The sequence below is a fragment of the Scyliorhinus canicula genome, chromosome 2 (genome assembly GCF_902713615.1).
Source record: "Scyliorhinus canicula chromosome 2, sScyCan1.1, whole genome shotgun sequence".
Lineage (NCBI taxonomy): Eukaryota > Metazoa > Chordata > Chondrichthyes > Carcharhiniformes > Scyliorhinidae > Scyliorhinus > Scyliorhinus canicula.
Genome location: NC_052147.1, coordinates 121,675,086 through 121,699,550, shown reverse-complemented (window position 1 = coordinate 121,699,550; position 24,465 = coordinate 121,675,086). Strand labels below are relative to the sequence as shown.

The following is a 24,465-nucleotide window of genomic DNA, read 5'->3' as shown; positions in this document are numbered from 1 at the left end:
AAGTGTTCCATAATGCTGTGAATGTTCCTTTTTCAGAAGGAATTGTAATGTTTGGAGGTAGACTTGTAAATCTGGGATCGGTAATTGTTGTACCACCAATTTTATGGGATAGTGTTTCCTTTTATTTTGTTACCTGGAGCATACACAAAGGTCTGGGAACGGGTAGTAACCCTAGATTTGATCAGAGTGTGGTTCTTCATTATGGTGTTGTCATAAATGGTGAGAAACTAGGAACTGTGGAGGAGTGGATAGATTTAGGAGTTCAAATACAAAAATCGCTAAAGCACCGAAAATAATTTAAAAGGCTAATGGAATGTTGACCTTTTTTTCTCAAGGATGCTGGAATGCCAGAGGATCGAAGCCATGCTAGTTACATAATCTCTTTAGCCACCTTTTAGAGTACTCTTTCCTCAAAAAGCTGTTGAGGCTGAACAGTTGAAGATTTGAAAATTGAGATTGGTAAATTCTGTTAGAGGAGGGACTTAAAGGACATTGAACTAAGGTGGGTGAATGAAGCAATAATGCTGGTCAACCATGATTGTATGGAATGTTGAAAAACGTTCAAGTGGCTGAATGGCCCACTCCTGTTCCTATTATTTGACTGAAGTTACACTTTTCTTATTTGGTCCTTTTCATATTTTCTGGAAGTTTGTGGTATGAGTTGGTAGAGAAATGTTGGCTTTGTAATGATTGCTATTGTAAATTTCAATTAAAGTACATTAATACTCTTAAAATAATGAGTTATGTTGGTATCCAGAAAAACCAAGGCTGCTAATTAGTTATCCAGTTCAATTATGCATTTTGTTTTAATTTTAAAAATAGTAAAAAAAGACATTTGCTATTTCTTTCTAACATATTACAACAGTATTATAACAGATTAAAGGATGTACAAACATAGTACAAATGATAAAGAGTGGCTCAGGATTAATGTTTGCAGTGTGTACTAACCAAGCTCCAGGAAGTGAGTGAGAAGTGTCCTACTCAACATCCTGATAGAATCCAAGGCCATTCCTCTGTGGAATTCTTGGTGCTAAATAGCAATGTATGACAACATTATACAGCGAGTTGACTCAGCTGATATATCCAGAGGACTGAGCGAGCCTCTTGGTTTCTTTTGTAAGGTATTTCATGTTTTCCGTGGCAATGCTTTAATCCTTCTTTAATTCTGACAGCACAATGCTCGGGGCAGTGAAGGCTGCAGATTGCCCCTGGACTCTAGCGTAGCACTTTTCAATATAGGCATTTTAAAATATATGATGGACGAAGGTTCAATGTTTTCAGGTGATACTGCAGAGGACATAACTTCCTCAAATTTCCCTTTTTTTGCTTCTTTGTACAAACAGGTCTGTATATCCTGTTTGTGAATTTATCTGGCACTTTTTAACTGCCTGTGAGGACAGCAGCAAGGTCCCAGATGTCAGGGAAAAGGTTGTAAACGTGCAAGACACCCTCCGATTATGTAGATATCATCTTGCAGTGGCCTTGAAATGGCCTTCCAGTTCAAGCCCTAAAAATAAACACCTATTAATCACCTAATGGTAACATTCTTTGACCATTGCTTTTAAGTGTGGAAACCCAAACACAGCTTCCTACAATAGCTGGTCTCACGTACTCTGTCACCCAGGATAAGAAGCAGTTTGCCTGGCAATTTTTTTTATATAAAGAGACCAGCTTTAACTGGTTGTTTTCAGCAATCTCTAACTGGCCCCTACACTGATATATGACTCAAAGTCTTGGATATTGCACAATGCAAGCTTTGTCCAAAGTCTTTGGGGAGAAAATAGCCAAGAAAGAGCTTTGTACTATCCAAACTTAGCAGTAAAATTCTAAAAGAACCCAAATCAGTGTTTGTCATGTGTAAGAGGGTAACAGTTTGTGGGTTTTTTTCTAACCACAGAAACCATGCTCAGTCCTGAAAATAAATAGCTTTTGTGTTTGGAAAACACGCTGTGCTTTTTTATCCCCTCTTAAGTATGTTTATGATTGATTTCTTTTTTTCCTTTTTATAAAGAGCATGTTTGACTTGGGTGGTATTTCAGTCCCATTTTTCTTGTGTTGACATTATTGTAATTAGTGGTTGTGTGTGTCACTATGCAACTCTTTTACATTGAATACTCACTAATGACAATAAAGCCCGCTGAAAACCTAACGTTATTTAAAAACCTGCAAATAATTTAAAATCATGAAACAGGTGTATTCTCAGTCTTCCAATTCCATCAGTGTTAACCAAGTTGGATAAATGTTTTTTAATAGTGCTATGATATTGATGGCAATAAATTTTTAGCGGTGCTCTGGTGTTGAGGGAAATATTTTGGTAATGCTACAGTGTTGAGAGAAATGAATTTTTGGTACTGCTACTATGCACTATGTCCCAGCATGGTGGGGCACATTATTTCATGGAACTGTTCCATGATCAGGATCTGGGTCATATTATTGTGAAACCAAAGAGAAATATTGACCATGGACCATTCATGCGTGCCAACTAGCCAGTTAAAAGAGGGTGAGATAAAATAAGATTTCCAGTCTACCCTCCCTTCCAAAGAAAAGTATGTAACCTGACGAGACTGAGAGAAGATAATATCTAAAATTCGGAGGAATTTTTTCAATTTTAATTCCACTTCCAAATATTTATAGACAAGGCCCTTGGCACTTTTCTTTTGCACTCTAACCGTGAACTAAATCATGGCAATTGTGTTATGTCATTATGATTAAATATTTGGTTCTTTTGAAAATTAAATAAATGTTTACCAGGTATCTTGAGGTGAGTTCCCCTTTAAAGCAGCTAAGGAAATGATTGTACATTATTTTATTGTAATTCTTGTGAAATGTGCCTTGTCAGTTCCTGGATTGGAAGCCACGTACCAACATTCCATATTTAAAAGCATACAGGATCCATGTGAGCATTTTGCAAATTATGAACAGACCAAACAAAATTCCATCTTGATTATATTGCACTTCAGCATGTAAATTGTCCAGACGTTCTCCATTTAAAGGAGGGCATAAATAATGCTACTGAAAAATTCTTGGGGAGTATGCTACAGATACCAACTTTTGCAATATCTCTTGCATCCTATAAGAAACAATAAATTCATGCAGTAACTTAATGTGATAGGGGAGGAGTTTTACTCAACTTAAAAGGATTTTCCACCCATATTTTGTTAATGAAGAAAATAAATGACACTAAAATGTATCACTTATGATGCATGTTTTAGGAACAAAAATTGCACAACTCTTGCTTGCTCCCCAGATTTTATTTAGTTAAAGTTCATGCTTGATTTTTATTGCAGGACTTGTTGCTAGTCTCCAAATTTGAGTAATGTTCTGGCAGTGAGCCCTGTTCAGAAAGTAGTCAAAAGTACTTATCTGGTTATCCTCCAGCTGTTAGAAGAATTTTTTTTCTAAAACCCATTGGAAACTTCCCCTACCACCTCCAAAAAATAGCCAAAATGCATTGGACTTGTTTTATTGCTAATTTTGCTTTTAAGTTAATTTTAATTTCAACTTCCATTCCTAGTTCTTTAAATTGGTTCGCAGGATATTAGAGTGCCTTGCCCTTTTTTTAAAATTTTACCCCAAAGGCAAACTGCCTGCTTCAGTTGAGGTATCCACAGCTGAGACTTGGATGTGCCCCACACTCCCTCAGTATATTTTAAAACAAATACGTAGTGGAATTAAATCATCTTTGCTTTAAAAACGTTGCATTTGGTGATTCCTGTTTACAAACTTTGCACCGTCAGAATTTTGAATTATGCTTTTTAATGTCAAAATGTAACATTTTCCATTCTATATTGCATCGAGCCTATAAAATCACCCAAAATGCATTGGGGGGGGGACAAATCTGGCTTTTTCCGAACCGTAGTAACTGAAATTTCAATTGTCCAAAATATGGGTTCAAACAAAGCAATTTTTACTAACAACAAAATAATTACATTTACAAACCACTTGTACTTTCATTAAAGTTATTACTTCAAAAGCCTTCGTTCAGTTGAATATTTACCCCAACAGTTGACAAGAGCTTTCAACAGCATCTGTGCATTTATGATGAGGCGCAGTTTCCCAGGGTCTGTCCCCTCAACCCTGGAAATTTATTTTTCAAACAGACTTTGAAAGGGACTTCTCAAAGCCTTTTTCCAAACATACCAGGCATTTGATTCATAATTGCACATTTTACACAATACGCCAGACCAATTTCACCTCCATAATTTTAGATCAATTTGTTGCCCATTCGAAAGATCCACTGTAGTATATGCATTTAAAGCACTCAATTAAGCATCTCAAGAGGCTTTAAAAAATAAATTGGGAATATGTAGTGGAATATATAGAAAGTTAGTTCGTGAAAGGCCATGGTTAAAAGCTCCTGGGCAATTTGGTAAAGGGGTTGCATGTAATGTACAACTTTTTTTAAAGAAAATTTATTAGCGTGCCCAATTCATTTATTCCAATTAAGGGGCAATTTAGCGTGGCCAATTCACCTACCCTGCACATCTTTTGGGTTGTGGGAGTGAAACCCATGCAAACACAGGGAGAATGTGCAAACTCCACACGGACAGTAACCCAGAGCCGGGATCGAACCTGGGATCTCAGCGCCGTCAGGCAGCAGTGCTAACCACTGCGCCACCGTGCGGCCCCTACAACTGATTTTTTTTTTAATGTGGTTTGGACTTTGATGCAACAAGCATGATATTTTACTGCCAACACCAATGTCAAAGATTGAACAACCAACAAGGAGGTCTGCAGAAGACATTGGTAGGTTAGCAAAATGACCAGAATCATTGAGCAACAGGTGAAATAGAGTGCTGTCTGCAGTTTTGGGCACTTAGTTGTAGAAGAGACAAGAACGGAGAGCATATGCTGTTGTTTCACAAGAACTATACCAGAGAAGAAAAATGACTTAGAATAGACCAGATATTGAGACTACACTGAAGCATAATGTTTTCAGTTTTCTTTAATTATGAAGGGTTTTGATGAAATGAAGAGGAAAATATTATTCCCTCTGGTTGTGGAATTAGTGGTGATGGGCCATTACTTTGAAGCCACTAAGGGAGTGTGGAAAAAGGTTACCAGGAGAGTTGATATGGAATTACCATTGTGAGTGGTTGAGATGGAAACTGTTCAAACATTTGCTGATCTCCTAAAAGTAGGGTTGTCAACCGATGAAATGTACGCCCAGAGGTTTTATCACATGACTTGTCCCCACGCTTCAGCCATTAATCGGCCAACAAATAGTTTCCTTCCAAAACCAATTGGAACGCAAAAAGACTCACTAGGATGATATTCAACTATCAGCCAAACATCCTTTTTAAAATTTTCAATATTATGTCCATTAAAGATAACCTTTTTAACGTCCTGATTTTTTTTTTTATCAAGGGCTGCTCAAAGCAGTATCCTGGAGATTGCTTTTCAATTCCTGGAGACTCCAGGCCAATCCTTGAGCATTGGCAACCCTATTTAAAGAATGTAATAAAATATGACACAAGGCTGTGGAGGAGAGCAGTGGGATTATTTTTGAAATGTACTAGAAACTCGAATAGTGAGCTGAATGGCCTCCTTTTCTCTATTTTTGGTGTCGAGAAAAGTGAAGTAGCTGTTTCTTCAGCTGTCTAAATCGATATTGAGAGAAGTGTTTTACTAAAGTGCCACATTCAGAGGCTAACATGTTCTGATGCTCATCAAACTCCAAATTTTTGCACCTTAATGAAATCTCAATCAACTTGGAATTGTATTAAATGTACAAAATAGTTAAGAAACCCAAATGCTGGGCAGCACGGTGGCACAGTGGTTAGCATTGCTGCCTACGGCGCCGAGGTCCCAGGTTCGAATCCCGGCCCTGGGTCACTGTCCGTGTGGAGTTTGCACATTCTCCCCGTGTTTGCGTGGGTTTCACCCCCACAACCCAAAGATGTGCAGGATAAGTGGATTGGCCACGCTAAATTGCCCCTCAATTGGAAAAAATTGGGCACTCTAAATTATAAAAAAAAAAGAAAAAAAAAAAGAAACCCAAATGCTGAGTAAACACTGTTCAAAATAGGGCGGTGCAGTGGTTAGCACTGCTGCCTCACAGCACCGAGGACCCGGGTTCAATCTCGGCCCTGGGTGGAGTTTGCATATTTTTCCTGTGTCTGCGTAGGTCTAACCCACACAATCCAAAGATAGGTGGATTGACCACGCTAAATTGTCCCTTAATTGGGAGGAAAAAAAGAATTGGGCACTTTAAATTTACACAAAAAAACTCCAAACGCCGTTCAGAATATAGAGTTGTGGTTATGCAAATAAGTTGATGCTGGAAACAAGCAATTTGCACCAAGTGTAAGCACACCATACATATCGCTCAGTACCAACCACACACTTAGCAGATGATCCCCTTGGGCCCTTTGACTCAAACCTATCCAGTGCAATTTTATTCACACAGTTGTGCACAGAAATTCCCCGTTAATAACTTCCTTAACTGTATTTTCTGAATTGAATACCAATAATTATAACATTTGAGGATAAGAAAAGCCAAGCAAATATGTAAATGTAAAAGGAGGAATTTAAGCCAAAATAAAGAACAGAGGCACTCCATTTAGCAACAGAGGGCAATAAATTGATACACAAAATTGTAACGATCCAATACCTGAGGCACAATTCATGCAACCAACAGTATGTTTAAAGATTCTACAAAATAAAAGTACAGGAGTGTGGCTGGGGAAAAAAATGAGAAATCCGTTCAGGTGCACTTTTGGCAGAAATTGTTTGGATCACTATTCACTAATCTAAGCTGTACAAAGTACTCTAAGAAACCGCATTGATATGCTTCTTAGGGCCTCCAAAGTGAAGAGTATCATCAAGCCATTTGTTGCAAATTAGACAAAAATAATATTCATGACACGAAGACCACAAAATATAATGTCGTAAGGAACAATACTGAAGTACTGTGTACAGTTAAAGCTGTGAGTCGAATTTGTCCTTCCAAGTGTATAATTGCTTAAAAAGGTGAGTCTTATGGTACTGAAATGTCATTTCATTTTAATTACTGGTACGTTGATTTTGCCAGTTTTGAGGAAAACCTTAAAGAACATAGACAAAAACGGGTGATGGAGGAGAACTGTTTTTTATGTTGAGTCATGCTCAGCATACAAGAGGGACTCCTCAATCTACTTTTAATTTCTGGGCCCTGGCATGAAGTTGAGCAATTTGACATTTAGTTGAGGCTAACAATCATTGGGCGCACACAATACAGTGATTTCAAATGTGCGTGCCTTCATAACTATTATTTAAATGCTTAATTGTTTGAAAAAGTGATGTAGAAAGCCAACTGAGGTAATATACATTCTAAAAGTGCTTTTTTTGCTAATTCTGTTGTCTCCTGCTTTTTCACAAGACTGAAATACTTTAAAAGTGGTGGCCGCAGCATTGCTGCCTCATAGCATTGGTGCCTCACGGCGCCGAGGTCCCAGGTTCGCTCCCGGCTCTGGGTCACTGTCCGTGAGGATTTTGCATATTCTCCCCGTGTTTGCGTGGGTTTCATCCCCACAACCCAAAGATGTTCAAGATAGGTGGATTGGCCACGCTAAAATTGCCACTTCGTTGGAAAGAAAAAACAATTGTATTCTCTTTTTTAAAAATATGTATACTTTTTTTTAAAGTGGTGGCCCTGGTTTATTTGCCAACTTTCCATTATACCAATTTAAGTTGATTAGTTTTGCTTCCAGGAAAGTTAATTTCTCAAATGGGAAAGATAGGGCTATATATCCAGGCAGCTGAAAATCTGACATTTTCAACATTAATGTGTTAGGGCAATATCATTTTCCAGTGACCCAAAACTTTAAAAGAATAATCCTCGTATCAGCAGGCCTGTCACCTGGCATCTCACATGGACATCTTTAGTCACTTAATTTTACAAGCATTTTATTTGCACTGCACCTCTGTCAGACATAGCACACATGTTTACTACACGGAAGTAAGAAAAGTCAAATTTGACATTCTGTTATGTAAATTGGTGTGTGCAATCTATAAGAAGAGAATGTACAATCGTGTATGCATGTAGTCAGGCAGATGGCATTTAATCTGGCTTGCTTTTAAAGACACAAGGTCCAATTGGCTCAAAAGAAGACAGCTCCTGAGATCAGTTGCAGACTAATTACTGTTGGACGCATTCTGTGATCGCTTGGGTCCTAATTTAAATGTTATTTTTATTTCCTTTTTTTAATGAAGAATATTTAGTTAGGATTTGTAGGTGTTCTACGCAAAGTGTGATGTCAGAGGAGCGATATGTGTAGTTCAAAATGTTTTTATTGTTAATTGATGACTCGCCTGTTAATTTAAGCTAAAATAAATTACAACGAAACATCTATAACAATAGTTATGTATGTTTTCCACTATCTATATTTTATATGTACTGAATTATTAGTAGGCCCAGTACGTCCTTATCATTAATGCCCTTGTATCCATCATTGAGCTGTTCCATAATGTGTGAATAGTGACTTGCATGAAAATGTGTTTCCTCACCAGATTTACTGTGCTTACATGTACATTTGATCATCTTGTGTTGCACTATACCTTTTGGCATTAGTTTGCTTTTATATATAACACTGAAAGATAGTTGGATATGGGAAGAGAATTTCTGCTCGACCTCCTGCGACTGAGCATGTTCTGATGATTTGGCAGTTTTAATTGCAATCTTGCACAATAATATTGAGAATCCAGCAACTTGTTTAGACGCCTGCAGTAAGAAAAAACGAGATTCTGATGTGTATAGCCAGCAGTGACACATTCTGATTGATAGTGATTACATCTTTATGAACTCTGGCTGAAGGTCCTAACTTCCTGATGGGTCAACTATTCCACAGGGCTACTTCCTGAGTTTGCCTGGTGGGCTCAGCATATCCATTTAAAGGCTATGGCACATTTCCTGAATTTTGAACTTTTTTTTCTAGCACTGTGCATTAGAACAACTGTTTGTCAATGTTTTAATTAAGACAAATTATACGTTTTTGCAGGACCAAAGTAAAATTGTTAAATATTGAAATAGCACTGCCTATATCCTAACTTTGAAACATTTGGAAGCATGCAAGTATTGTTAGCATATTTGTACTTCCTTGGTCCAAAAATATATTTGTTTTGTGCACTGGAAGAATAAAATGCATCATTTTACATTGATTTGTTTTTAATTTTCTCAACCAGTGGAGGTAAAATGAACCCTAAGCTGTCAGTAACTCCTTTCACAAAGCTGATAATACAGTTCATGTGCTGGAGAGCACCGTAAACATGCAAGCTGTTATCTTTACTTTTATCACTTCTCCTTTCACCTGGACAAAGCTACAACATTGCCACAGAAGTCCTGTGGTTGCAACTGTTGTGTTTTGGCACAATCTCCCAATAGTTGTGAAGTGACAGTCCGTCACTTCACAACTATGCAAAGTGTGATGTCAGAGGAGCAATGCAGATTTCTGTATCCTCGGGTAAAAGGCACACAGGGCCTATTCATTTTCTTGGTGTACTAACTGCACAAGAGGAGTGAAATTGTTTCCAGGAGATTCAGTACAATGGGCAATACTACATACTGCAACGTAACACAAGACCTATCCTAAGCATTGCGGTGTTGACAGTGACTTCAGAATAACACTATCTGGCATATGTTGGTAGCCACTGGCATCTCGCCCTGAGTGAAACAAGGTTAAGATTTGATTTTGAGGACAGCACGGTGGGGCAATATTTAGCACTGTTGCCTATGGCGCTGAGGACCCGGGTTCAATCCCGGCCCTAGGTCACTGTCTGTGTGGAGTTTGCACATTCTCCCCATGTCAGCATAGGTCTCACCCCCACAACCCAAAGATGTGTTGGTTAGGTAGATTGGCCACCCTAAATTGCCCCTTAATTGGAAAAAAGAATTGAGTGCTCTAAATTTTTTTTAAAAGATGTAATTTTCTTTGAAGGAGGTGAGATTTTTGATCTAACATAAGACACTTAATAATAATATTTATTGTCACAAGTAGGTTTGCATTAACACTGCAATTAAGTTACTGTGAAAAGCCCCGAGTTGCCACATTCCGGCGCCTGTTAGGGTACTCAGAGAGAATTCAGACAAATTACCTGATAGACAAATTACCTGATAGCACGTCTTTCAGGACTTGTGGGAGGAACCCGGAGGAAACCCACGCAGACACAAGTAGAGCATGCAGACTCCGTGCAGACAGTGGCCCAAGCCGGGAATCGAACCTGGGCCCCTGGCACTGTGAAGCCATAGTGCTAACCACTATGCTGCCATGCAGTCCATATTTAGCTGCTTCCATTGCTTAGCGCCATCAGTGATGGTGACAGACTTTTGATTAATCTGCTGATTGTGTGTGACTAACCGTGTTGCCATCCCATGGTGGGACTCATGGCAATGTTGGTCTTTATTGTTCCCACTTGGATTCTCAATGTATGGCCTTCTGGTGCGAAGTTGATGTGCCATCCTCGATTACTTTAAGTAAACTGAAAGCATCCTGTGAATATGCCCCAAAGACTTTTCAAAAATGTATGATAAAAACATTTGTCCTTTTGTTTAGTTCCATGAATGGGGCTCTCTTGTCATAATGAAAAATCCATATCCCTTTATTCTGAGTGAAATCAGGGATTGAATTTTAAGTGCTTATGTTGGCCTTGCATTCAAGTATAATGTTATTCTAGAGGCTCCACATGGGGAAAAACAAACACCGGCATGGCCACGGCTTCCACTTGGCAGCATTAGGTGCCACTAGCATTGCTTGCCAGATACCATTAGAGATATTAGCAATGTCACAAGATGTATCAGTAGATTTTTGGGTGATTTTTTTGCACAACTTTAATCTTCAATTTCAGAATATTCTTGTGCAAAATTTAGGGCCTGATTAATGAATACAGCTATGCTGTGTTGATTTTTTTCTGCAATCTATTTTTTTTTAAAGCATTTTTTATATCTGATTTTCAGATTTGGGCCTGGATTAGTGATCTACTGGTGTGGATTTATTGAGGAGTTGGACTGTCATCGTGGCCGTGGAATCTTACTAAAAGATTGCTTCCCTGAAGACATCATAACCTTGCACTGCATCATGGACAGTGAAAAGAAGAGGTGAATCCGGAAGTGATTTTGCCTTTCTGCATTGCAAATTACTGGCAAGGTCTGTCCTGAACTTTAGTTGAACCCCTGCTGCCCTGGGTCACCATAATGCCTCTTTAGAAAAACACATTTAGTGTTTCTGCTTTATTTCAGCAACACACTTCTGCGAGCAGCCAGGAACTACAGACACATACCACTCATTATCAGTATCCCCGTCTGTGTCAATACTTTGTAGATAGTCTTAATCTTCCCAACTTCCGAATTCTTTTCTCCAAATCTGGAAACGGCGAAAATTCTGATGCTGGAAGTTGCAATTCACTGGTTGTAAAGTTATTTGCTGTTGTTATTACTGTGCTGTTAATGTAGGGGAGAACTGCTTTTATGATGTATTGTACAATTTTAAAATGGCCTCAAATTCTTTAATTCCATGCAAATTGATTTACAACGGCTGCAGTTATAATGACAATGTTGCATCATGGCGAAATGGCAATATAACTTATCAGATCAGCAATCTGAATGGGTAATGCTTTAAAATAGAGCAGATTAAGTTTCTAGCAATTACGCTTCAAACATGTTTTCCAAATCGTAGACTTCAATGCAACTTTTGCTTTGTGAGCTCACGTGTGCGATGAGATTTTGGGTGAATCTCAATAATGCAACTGCTCAACAATTAATGTATGAGAAGCAGTCTTTTTGTGTCTGTTTGCTCCATAGATTAAGCAAACCTTTCTTGAATTTCACAATTTGTTTTAGATATGATGCTTGCATCTGTCCATATTGAACTGATGCACATTGTATACTCATGGATCCAGATTTGGAATTGCTGAAAAAAAATCAATAAACCTGCTAAGCGATATAACTCCGCTCTCAGCAACTGCTGTGAACTGAGAAACAAATTGGTCCCTAATCAGTATATAACTATGGTCTTAATCTTAATAAATAGATTCATTATTCAATAATTTTTGGAAATATATCAAATTAATTTTAACAATGATTTGATTTCAAATTTATTGATTTTTCTTGGAACATTATTTTATCATTTTCAATCTTTCTACCCTTTGTTAGAATTATGAGATTTATAAGATTGTAACGTTTTGGGACTGTCATTCAATTTAAGGCAAAATACAATGGAGTCATGTGATCTGTCCTGAAGTCTGCCTGACAAAGTCTGGGTAGCTTGATTGTTAGAGATCCCAAGGAAGGCCTCAATTGTTGTACTGAGAGGGAGCTGCAACATATTTATACTTGAAGACCAGGGCAGCAGCCTGTGTATTAACAGTGGAGACTGAGAGTCTCTCCAAATTCTCAAACATTTTGAGAATGTTAGTTTGTAAACAGTTGTACTTAAAACAGTCAATTTTGTTCCAAGATGAATAAGAGTTGGGTTCTCCAGAATTGCAGAGCAGTATTTCTACCTGGATGTAAGGCTAATATGTTCCAAATTGCCATGGGGAACAATATAGAAGAAACGATTCTTGAGATCAGGCTTCCCTGCAAATCAATGAATATCATAGCCAGCCAGCAGTTTTACTTTGTGGTAGGCATAGAGGACAGACTACATGGCTTTGCCAATTACCTCAGCCAGATGCAGAAGAGAGGTGATCTCTAATTGAAGAAATGCATCCTGCAGCCACCTAAGAATTCTGGGAGATTCATTTGGGCATGACCAGAGGGGAAGAATCGTTGGGACAGGTATTAATTTTGGTGGTGGATTTAGGAAAATCTGAAAACTAATTAAAGTGCCTGAAGGCAGTCACTTGAAGTTACTACTAGGTGTAACTGGGAAATACGGATGTGTTGGAAACTGGAAACAATTGTGGACTGTTTGTTATAAGGACTGTAATTCTGTGGAGAACGTGATATAAATATAAAAGAGTAATGTGAAGTATAAACTACTACAAAAATTGTGTTTAGTTAAGTGTTTTAAGTCGTTCGGTACAGTAAAAGTGTTAAAACATGAAATCTTAGTGTGTCATTCTTTTCAGCTATTAATTGGAAGTTCAAATCTTTTTTAAAGTTATCGGTCATTGCAGAGATGGTAACATCTTACCCTCCCTCCAGTTCCCACTGGGCACTGATCCTCCTGCAGAGACTTTCTGCCAGGCTTTAACTTGTGTTTGCAATGCAGCAGCACCAGGAGTTACACATCATTGGTGTAAGTCATCATGTTTTTCACTCTTTCTCTTTCCCGCCTGTTTCTCCTCCCCACAGTGAGAAAAATATCTTCAGTCTTCTCATTAGGATGACAAATCTCACCAAAGTGGAGGAAATTAGACTTGCACTTTCCTTGTTCTACAGTATCAAACAGTTGGCACTGTGCCATTGAGCTAGTTGCAGTTATCAAATTTAGAGTGACTTTTTGAGGTAAATATTCTGAAATCTTTAGTGCTTTTTAGTATTTGATGCAGAAGTTATCTTAAATTATACACTCCAGTTCCTTGCCAACTGGTGATAGTGACGGCTCTTTTTTCTACACTATAAATGGTTTTATAGATGCTGTGGTCTATTAGGACTAAGTATCACATACTTCCCCAATTGTTGTCTGCTCTGCCTTTTTACTTGTCTATAAAGCTGTTTTATAAATAGAATTAAGTGCAAGTCCTGCGTTCTACAAATAATGCACTTAAATGTTCCATACTTTGAGACAAAACTGAATCCAGACTTCAACTCTGGCAAGTCATTACTGTTTTATACAGAAGTGATGCTTACTGAGAATTGGGAGTTTATTGGTAGTAAAAACTCAAACCTGAAAAATATTGTCCTAACTCCGTTGCATAAGCAATTATATAATCATTAAAACGTTCCTTAGAAAACCAATCCATTGCCTTTGCCTTTGAATGTTCAATTCAATCTAATTTGTAGCCTAGAACTACATCTGTGTATGGGTACTGCTAATGGAATGAATGGCATGTCAGAAAACACCAATCTGCAGAATGCACAATGCAGTTTTCCATTCTATGTTGACTTGTCCAAAATAGGAAATACGTGTCTGTTTAGTAAATAGATATGATTATATTGGGTTGCTAGTACTGAAAATCAGCTCATGTATAGTTGAGGGACTGGTGTTGAAGCGTTCCTCCAACCCATGACTATCCATTGTGAAGAATAAAGTCTCGGAAGAGTCATTTTGGATATTGCTGTTTTTTTAACCTGAACAATCTGTCTTTTGAAACAGTGTAACTTGCCACAACTTTTCAACATGAAATCACTTATCTTCCACAATAGCAGTTGGTTTGAAACCTTGTAACTGGATTAAGATAACCTAAGAGGCAATCTGTCTCCTCTGTAGACAATGATTCATTTTAAACCCAGAATTCAAGGCAATTTAACCCTTTCTGATACATTATATAGTTTTCTGTAGTGGCTTTATTTAGAGCTGTTATGAATATGTCCATTCAATAGATTCATCATGATGAGAAAGTACTCTTAAGACTCAAATCTTTTAAATAGTAACTATACATAATAGTTTGTGTCTAAACACATTTAAGAAGGCAGCTCAGTTTGCTTGGTTTCTGCCTTTCCTCCTCTTGTTTAAGGATAAATTTAATATAAACAGCAGTTCAGGTCATTTTTAAAATTTGTTCAAGGGACGTGGGCATCACTGGCTAAATCAGCATTTATTGCCCATCCCTAACTGCCCTTGGTTTCTAGAACTGCTGCAGTCCATGTGGTGCATATGCACCCACCGTGCTGTTAGGAAGGGAGTTACAGGATTTTGACCCAGTGATTGTGAAGGCACGGCCATATATTTCCAAGTCAGGATGGTGTGTGGCTTGGAGAGGAACTTGCCAGCGATGGTGTTCCCACATGCTGCCCTTGGCCTTCTAGGTGGTAGAGTGTGGGTTTGAATGTACCATTGAAGGAACCTTGGTGAGTTCCTGTTGTGCATCTTGAAGATGGTACACACTGCTGCCACTGTTTGTCAGTACTTGAGGGAGTGGATGCTTAAGGTATCGGATGGTGTGCCAATCAAATGGACTACTTCATTCTAAATGTTGTTCAGCTTTGAGAGTATTGTTGGAGCTGCACTCATCCAGGCAATGGGGAGTATTCCGTCACACTCCTGATGTGTGCATTGTAGATGGTGGACAGCCTTTGGGGAGTCAGGAGGTGAGTTACTCTGTGCATAATTCCAAGTCTCTGCTCCTGTCGCCACAGTATTTATGTGGCTAGTCCAGTTCAGTTTCTGGTAAATGGTAACTTCAAAGATGTTGATAGTGGGGAATTCAACTATGGTAACGCCATTGAATGTCATAGGGAGATAGTTAGATTCTCTTGTTGGTGATGATCATTGCTTGGCGCTTGTGTGGTGTGAAAGTTACTTGCCAGTTATTAGCCCAAGCCTGAACATTATCCACATCTTGCTGCAAACGGACATGGACTGCTTCAGTATCCGAGAAGTCATAAATGGTACTGAACATTGTGCAATCATCAGCAAGGGAAGGTCAGTGATGAAACAGGTGAAGATGGTTGGGCCTAGGAGACCAGGTCGTCATTAAACCTTAATGCAATAATAAAGCATCTCTGTTTTGCAATGTTTTTATTCGTCAGTCTTCATCCTTTGTTTCGCTTGAAGACATTGGGTATCATTTTGTGGGCACCTCATGCCCTCCACTGCCTCACTCAAGTGAGTATTCGTCCTTATTTAGCCTCAACAGTATGTGTTCCAGCTGATTGCACCATATTAAAGTCCATAGAATCCCAACAGTGCAGAAGGAGGCCACTGAGACGGCATGACCGTCTGAAAGAGCACTCTACCTCGGCCCACTCACCTGCCCTATCCCCATAACCTCACCTAACCTGCACACCTTTGGACTGTGGGAGCAAACCGGTACACCCAGAGGAAACCCACGCTGACACTGGGAGAACTCTACACAACCTGTCCTGACTGACTTGCAGAAAAGGATCACTTGTCCAGTAGTGGAAACCATGGGTGATTTCTTCTAACCTTCAATCCAGGAATCCTATCATCTGTTGGTTGTAGTATTATGGGCCAGGGTTTAGAGAACACCAAAGTATATCATAGAGTTCACCTGACCCACAACTTTAAATAGATTTTGGTTATGGGGAGCACAAGGGCCCACTTTACAGGTGATGCAACAGATAACTAAAAGTATTTTTAAACAAAAACAATGTTTATTCTATGAATCCAGTTAACATTTTATAAACACAGAGTAAACATCTTATCAACTACAAACACTGATACTTTCCCAAATGCAATATTCTATAGGTAACCCTTAGTAACTTTCCTAACAACATCCATAAGCCCCAAACACTTTTTAACGAAGACAGCAGGATTAAATTCTCTACAGAAACAGGTACTACTTTGAAATCATCAATGAGCTGATGACATTCTTTAGATTGTAGAGAGAAAGATCAAGACGCACATCTGCTTGGTTCACATGCAGCCCTCCAACTCTGAAAACGAAACTAAACACACTGCAGCTGCCAGCTCAAAACGAAAGTAAAAGCCAGACAGACAGCCCAGCTCCAGCCATACACTGACATCACTGAAGCTATTTGATAAACACCCATTTCTTAAAGGTACATCCACCTGACATTTGGTATAGATTGGCATCAAATGTGGTTGATCTAGCTCCGACATTGAATAGATAAATACATTGAGTCATTGGAGACTTTAAAAAAAGAACCTTGGTGGAAAATAATAAAAATCTGAGTAAGAGTTGAAAACTAACAGGGAGCAGGGGAAACTACCCCTGTATGGTGTTTAAAGGACCGGTGCCCAAAACTTATAGTAAATCCATTGAAATAGACTGGGCGAAATTCTCCATTTGGGAGACTGTTCCTCAGCCAGAGGTGAATTGCAACTGGAGCACATCAGGAAGCAATTCACTATCCTTCGGTATGGAAATATTGAAAAATAAAATTCTTTCCAATCTTCTTTTCTGTTTTAAGAATGTAATTGAGAAAACAAATGTGAATTATTTTGAAGGAGATGGTGTATTTTTCCAATAATCCATGCATTTTTCACATACTAACAGCATAAGGTTCCCACTATTAGGCTCTGCCTTTCTCCCAATTCCATTCTGTTGGTTTACATTACACATGGGTGAAACTTTGAATTATAGAACATAGAACAGTACAGCACAGAACAGGCCCTTCGGCCCTCAATGTTGTGCCGAGCCATGATCACCCTACTCAAACCCACGTATCCACCCTATACCTGTAACCCAACAACCCCACCCCTTAACCTTACTTTTTTTATTAGGACACTACGGGCAATTTAGCATGGCCAATCCACCTAACCCGCACATCTTTGGACTGTGGGAGGAAACCGGAGCACCCGGAGGAAACCCACGCACACGGGGAGGACGTGCAGACTCCACACAGACAGTGACCCAGCCGGGAATCGAACCTGGGACCCTGGAGCTGTGAAGCATTTATGCTAACCACCATGCTACCCTGCTGCCCTTAGCTTGAAATGATACTCTGCCTGGTGAAGTCCCACAGATTTTCATCTGTCAGTTGGATGTAAAGACGAGCTGGTTACATTTCTGCCAGTTGCATGTTTTTAAAAATGAATTAGACATTTTTTAAATATAAGATGTACTGGAATAGATGTTTTCAATGTATTTATTGAAGTATAACTCGGGAACTGAGTTCCACAGTGAGGTAAATGAAAGCATTTTACCTCTGGGTCTTGGAACAGATAATTTAACTCTTCAATCCTGTTCTGCCATCCAGTGAGATTATGGCTAATGCAATCTAATTCCATATACTTGCCTTTTCTTCATTCCCTTAATGCCTTCGGCAAAAATCTATTTATCTCAGACTTAATTGGCAATTGACTTAGCATCAACTTCAGTGGCCTTTTGGCTAAGATGAGCATGAGGTCTGGTGTAATGCCTGGATCTGGTATGTCTCTCTTGTGAGGACCATGAATTGGATTCAATATGAATTGGTTTTTGGAGCAGGCAAGGTGATTGATTAGGGGTTTGCCCCTGTCCATACTCTGAGGTCTGTCTTTGTGACTCTGATAAAGTAATAAAAAAAAGAGTTCCAAACCTCAGTCACCGTTGCATGTTTAAAGATCTTGTTCTAATGTCCTAGTCGTAAACTCTTGATCCTATCTCTTCCCCTTAACAGTGTGAAATGTAAATCAACTTATGCCTTACTCTTCGAAATTCTAGGCAATGATTTGATTTGATTTGATTTATTGTCACATGTACTCAAGTACAGTGAAAAGTATTTTTCTGTGGCTGTAGGAACATACACAGTACGTACATAGACAAAAAGAGTAATCAACAGAGAACATTGACAAATAGTGATTGGTTACAGTGCGGGACAAGGGGCCAAACAAAGCAAATACAAGAGCAGCATAGGGCGTCGTGAATAGTGTTCTTACAGGGAACAGATCAGCCCGAGGGGGGGTTGTTGAGGAGTCTTGTACCTGTGGGGAGAAAGCTGTTCCTATGTCTGGATGTGCGGGTCTTCAGACTTCTGTACCTTCTGCCCAATGGAAGGGTCTGGAAGAAGGCAATGCCTGGGTGGGAGGGGTCTCTGATAATGCTGTCTGCCTTCCTGAGGCAGTGGGATGTGTATACAGAATCGATGTGAGGGTGGCAAGCTTGTGTGATGCTTCTGCTGAGTTCACCACATTCTGCAGTTTCTTGCGATCTTGGACCGAGCAGTTGCCATACCAAGCTGTGATGCAGCCGGATAGGATGCTCTCTATCGCACATCTGTAGAAGTTTGTGAGAGTTGATGCAGACATGCCAAATTTCTTTAGCTTCCGTAGGAAGTAGAGGCGTTTTTGGGCTTTCTTGACTGTTGCATCAACGTGAGTGGACCAGGACAAACTGTTGATGATGGTGACCTCCAGGAACTTAAAGCTATCGACCATCTCCACTTCGGATTCATTGATGCAGCCCTATTTTCTGTAATCTCTCCTTGTGATTTGACCCTTGAATTCCAGGTATTATTCTGATAAACCTATGCTACAATCCTTTGAAGACCACTTTATCCTTCCCAAGGTGTAAGTGCCCAGAACCGACAGTACTCCAGACAAGGTTTAACAAGAGGTTTGTCTCACAATAGCTTAAATTGCACCCTCTTACATTCTAGCCCTCAGGATTTAAAAGCTGGCATTATATTAACCTTTTAATTAATTTCTGTCCCTGTTTGTGACATTTTAATGATCATGGTAGATGGACCCCAAACTTCGTTGGACCTGCAATGTGTCCCACTCTCCAGAAGTACCAATCTTTGAGTCCAAATAGGGCAACCTCACTCTTGCCTACATTCAAAGACTTTTGCAACAGTTTTGCCTGTTCATTAATCATCTTATTATTTCTTTGCAATTTTATGTTTCTATTTACAATGCTTGGAATCAAGAATTTCAGCTTAGATTGTGTGGTACGAAGATAGACACACTGATTTTGGAACAGTGAAAACTCACAAACTAATTCAACATGACGCTGGAAGTCTGAAGATCATTTACCATGATTAGGTGATTAATTAACATTAATTAATGACCCTGTCATTATTTGATATAGATTATTTTTATTTTTTTCGTTGAGGGAGGGAAATGTCAGTGCTGTAAATATTTTTAAGACAGCACCATCAATGTTCACATCTTCTCTGTAAGAGATCTATATTGGACTGTGTTGATACACTCTTAGTGCTGTTCACAATGGACACACCTACAGCACAAACTGAACATTAATTTAGCACTAGTTAACAGAATGGAAAGAAATGTCCACACTAGCGCAGCCCGAGTGTCTGTACCAAAATAATATTGAGATTAATATGCATGCTGCTACTCAAGTGAAATCATCCAGAAATCTGTGGTAAGTGATGGTCCACGAATTGTCAATCCCCACAAATTTACTGGTCAATTTGTACCACTCTACAGTCAACATCACCATTGTGATAACTTGCCCTCAACCTCACTGTAGTTTCGTGAAATTACTGCACTTGCACATTAATCACAATTAAACTTGCTGCAGAAAGTTAGGATTAGTATTTAACAGTAACTTTTTTTTCATTCGGACATATATGTTCCCATCTTGCCACTCATCCTCTCCCAACAAAAAAACTGTGGGGCCGACGCTGAATTTGTGGAGTTTCACAACAGCAAAACTGGCAGTGCACCTGGACCAATTCTGCTATTGGAGCCACGTGGAACACAATCGATTCCAATGAGAAACTGTGCCGGATTCACCAGTTCCGAGACTGACACTCGGGAGGCTGACAAGCTGCAGCTGTGCATATACACACACTTCACACCCCACATGCCATCCGAGCTAGCAAAATGGCAGCCCCAAGATTTACCCATGCTGAACTGGAGACCCAGCCCGGGAAGCAGGCTGCCACCCACCACCATTCACTGTGCTTGGGGGAAGGTGGCAGAGGCCATCAGCGCTGTGGGCAACACCGTCTTGACCGGCCAGCAGTGCCGGAGAAACTGCACTACCTCCTCGGTGGTCAGGGTGAATCGGCAGCACTGTGCCCCGAGCACCAACTCCCCCACCCTGTGGAACATGCTGATACCAGTCCACATGGCCAAGTGAACTGAGACCACTAGCTACCCACCCCTGGGCTGCATGCGTCGGATTGTCCAACAGTCTTGTTGTTTGTTTTCCCCCTCCCTCCCCAGGAGAAGGTCGCGATGGAGTTGCCACGGGCAAGGAACTGAGACCGTGCTGAATTGCAGTTCCCCATGACACGTGTCAACGCCACCCTCGCCCCCGCACCAGCCTCACTCCCCACTCCTCCCCCCACCTGGCCTGCGTTCTAATCATGCATCTAGTCTTGTGTCTTATAGGACTCGCTGGTGATGGGCTGGGTCCATCTGGCATCCCCTGCACCCAGCCAGAGCTGGAGATCTCCTGTGAGCTGAACAGTAATGGGAGCAGCTCAGACTCCAGCCCGAGACTCAGGAGACCCCGGAGCTCGAGTCGCAGGATGACACTGCTTTCCCATCTAGCTGTATCCAACACCCTCCACCATCCCTCAGACACTCAGCTTGGTTGGGCACTTTAGTGAAGAGGCTCCTGGGATACTATCTGGTGCGCACCACACAACTGAACCGCTACAGCAGGTGCAGGTAGGGACACCTAATGAGGCAGACGGTTGGATGACAGGCCGACCCGCGGAACAAACTGCTGTCCAGACGTGTTTTGAATTCTGGAACGGACAGTCCCATCAATCATGGAGATGCAGTCGCAGAGCCAGGGACTACACGAAGGGTTGTCGGCGAGCAACCAGTACCTGCAGATGCAGTTGGGGGAGTCCAATCATGTGCAGGAGCAGGAGATGGTGCCGACCATGTTTGGGCTCTGGATCAGCATGTCCAAGGCCTGGGGCATTCTGTGCAGTCTCAGGCCCAGGGCAGGGTTGGCGTCTCACAGGGCACCATGTGCCAGAGCTACCTGGAAATCACAATGGGCTCCTGAGCGTGGCCTGCTCACAGCAGGCCAAGGCTGAGAACTTTGGCGGCATTGCCTAGGTGCTGGCCAACGTGACGCAGACACAGAGGGAGGTGGCGGAGTCACTGGCTGATGCGATACAAACCCAGAAGGTGATAGCACAGTCAATGGGTGATGTGATGCAGTCCCAGACGAAGGTGGTCCACTCCCGATGCTCCAAGGCCGTGAGCGTGTGGACCCTGGTCAGGATCAGAACGGGCCTCCAGGACTGACAGCGCCAGGTGGCAGGGGAGCATTAGGGGATAGCCTCCTTGCACCCCCATGCCAAGGATTGCACATCAGGTGCACCCTGAGGGAGGAGAAGGTTATGGGACCCGTGCCGGGACTCCCGCAGGGGAAGTGCCGGAACACCGCAGCACCTTTAACCCCGCCCCCGGCCCGGTCCTTGGTGCATCTGGTGGGCAGCTGGCAGAATGGGGCAACACCACGCCACCTGGGACACTCGAGCAACAGCCGGGCTCATCCAGGTCTGGTTACCGCAGATGATTCCCACCAACAGGGGGCCAAGGTCACAGAACCGGAATCACAGCAGGCCGCTGTACCGTCTGGGGAATCACCAAGATGTACTGTCTGGGGAATCACCAAGATGTAGCGTTCAGGCCCGAAAGCTAGACACCAGTTAAGTTGGCACAGCTGCAGGACACAGTTCAGTTATAGGGGCTAGGGCCCAAATCTGTAAATATTTGTTCACATTAAACACCCGTTACCACTGTTACAATCTGCCTCAGTACTCTCTCAGATGGGTGTGAGGGGTTGGCTGGTCCGGGAGGGGGAATGGGCAGACGTTGTGGATGGGATGTGCTCCACACCCGCCCCCCCTCACCCCCCTCCCCCCAACCATCGCCATCCCAGGGATTTGATGGCACCATGTGATTGACAGCCCAGCTCGCATGCCGGGATCGCCCAGGTGAACGGTGGAAAGTGCTCCTGTGGCCAGGAGTCAGTCATTGGCTTACGATGCAAGAGCTCATCACAGAGTGCATTGTCATCATCCTCCACTACATAGACCAGACCCACTGTTACTGCCAACCTAGGACCCACACCCTGTAGTGTGGCAGGTATAATAATAATAATAATCTTTATTGTCACAAATCGGCTTAGATTAACACTGCAGTGAAATTACTGTGAAAATCCCTTATTTGCCACATTCCGGCGCCTGTTCGGGTACATTGAGGGAGAATTCTGAATGTCCAAATTACCTAACAAGTACGTCTTTCAGGACTTGTGGGAAGGAAACCGGAGCACCCGGAGGAAACCCACGCAGACACTGGGAGAACTTGCAGACTCCACACAGACAGTGACTCAAGCTGGGAATCGAACCTGGGACCCTGGAGCTGTGAAGCAACAGTGTTACTGTGGTAGTCGGCTTTAGGTGTATTACGGTACCTAGGTTGGAGGTACCCAATGCTGTAAGACCATTGGTGTTGGAGGTACCTGATATTATAAGACCATTGGTGAAGCCTGCCTGCTGGTTCCGCCCAATAAGGTGGAGTATAAGAATCTGTGTCTCCCTAGCTGCTGCATTCTGTACCTGCGCTGCTGGGGGAAACATCTGTCCAATAAAGCCTTCAATTGTACTCCAATCTTGCTTCGAGAGTTAGTGATCGTGCATCAGTTACCCACTGTGCTACTGTGCCGTATTTATCACGGAGGGAGTTGCAGGTGTGGGGGGATGTCCGGGGGGTTTGGAACAGGGATGCAGTCCCCCCCCCCCCCCCCCCCCGGAGTTGGTGATCATGGAGGCGATCAGAGCATTATGGGCATGTTGGCCCTAGTGCACACATCGCGTAGCTTCACGTGCCTGCCTGGGCCCCATGTCCTGCCCAACCTCGCCCTCCCACGCATCCTCTTCGTCGGACGTGACCTGGTGTTCTCCAGCACGTCATGCCTCTGCTGCGTGATGTTGTGGAGGACGCAGCAGGCCATCATGATGCAGGCGACCCTCCCAGCGTCATTCTGGAGGGCCCCTCCACAGCCATCCAGGCAACTGAACTGCATCTTAAGAGCCCGTGGCACTGCTCGATCACACTCCTGGTTGCTACATGGGTGTCATTGTAGCGAGCCTTCGGATAGGTGTCATCGGCCATGACCACAGTGGATAACCCCTGTCGCTCAGCCGGGGGGGGGGGGGGGGGGGGGGGGGCATCGCCAACATGTCAGGAATCGTTGAGTGCCAGAATGAAGGTGCCGTGCACATTGCCCGGGTATTGGGCGCAGATGTGCATGGTGCGCAGCTGATTGTCACATATCAGCTGTGCAGCGAATGGTACCCCTTTCAGTTGGTGTAGAGCAGTCTGTCATCTGCAGGTGCTCGAAGGGGGACATGCATCCCATTGATCACCACTGGACCCGGGCATGTCGGCGTTGGCAATAAACCCCGTTACCCGGGCAGCCTTGTGGGCTCGGCCCACATTGAAATGGATGTATTGAGCCACCTATACATATATAGAGCCTCCATGACGGCACAGGGGTCTGTGAGATCACGGACAGGTCTCCACTTGGCACGTGGAAGGACCCCGTCGCGTAAACGTTTAAGGCAAACATCACCTTGATGGCCACCGAGAACAGGTGTCCTGCCCCATACCCCCTGGTCCCAGGTGTGCCATCATCTGGCAGATATGTCACACTGTCTCTCTCTCTGCTCAGCCGGAGCCTTGTGCATGCCAGTCCAGCAGGTCCTTGAATAACAGGTGGTGCCGGTACTCATGAGGCCTCATTTGGCGCCTCCTTGGCACCTCTTCCTCCTCCTCCTCGGCCTGTTGGGCAGATCGCTCCCCATCCTGGGGGGCTGCCACCTGCCCCTTTGCTGCACGCTCTGCTGTTGCAGCTTCCTCCTCCTCCTCCTCGAACTGCTGCAGCTCGTACAGCCGCAGGACATCCCCCAGGCTGCGGCAACCAGCGGGAAGGCCACCATTGCTGGTTGAATTGCAATATTGATTGCAGGGGGTGAAAGGC

The 24,465-nt window shown here is 42.2% G+C and overlaps 1 protein-coding gene across 3 annotated transcripts in view; it reads left to right on the top strand.

Moving 5' to 3' along the window:
* Positions 1 to 13,874, top strand: part of cdin1 (CDAN1 interacting nuclease 1) — a 183,463-nt gene extending 169,589 nt beyond the window's left edge. For all 3 annotated transcript variants that reach the window (XM_038785920.1, XM_038785939.1, XM_038785948.1), the window contains one exon: positions 10,931 to 13,874. In XM_038785920.1, the coding sequence (XP_038641848.1) occupies positions 10,931 to 11,075 (145 nt within the window). In that variant the 3' untranslated portion in view covers positions 11,076 to 13,874. The remainder of the gene's footprint in view (positions 1 to 10,930) is intronic.
* Positions 13,875 to 24,465: the final 10,591 nt, after the last annotated feature.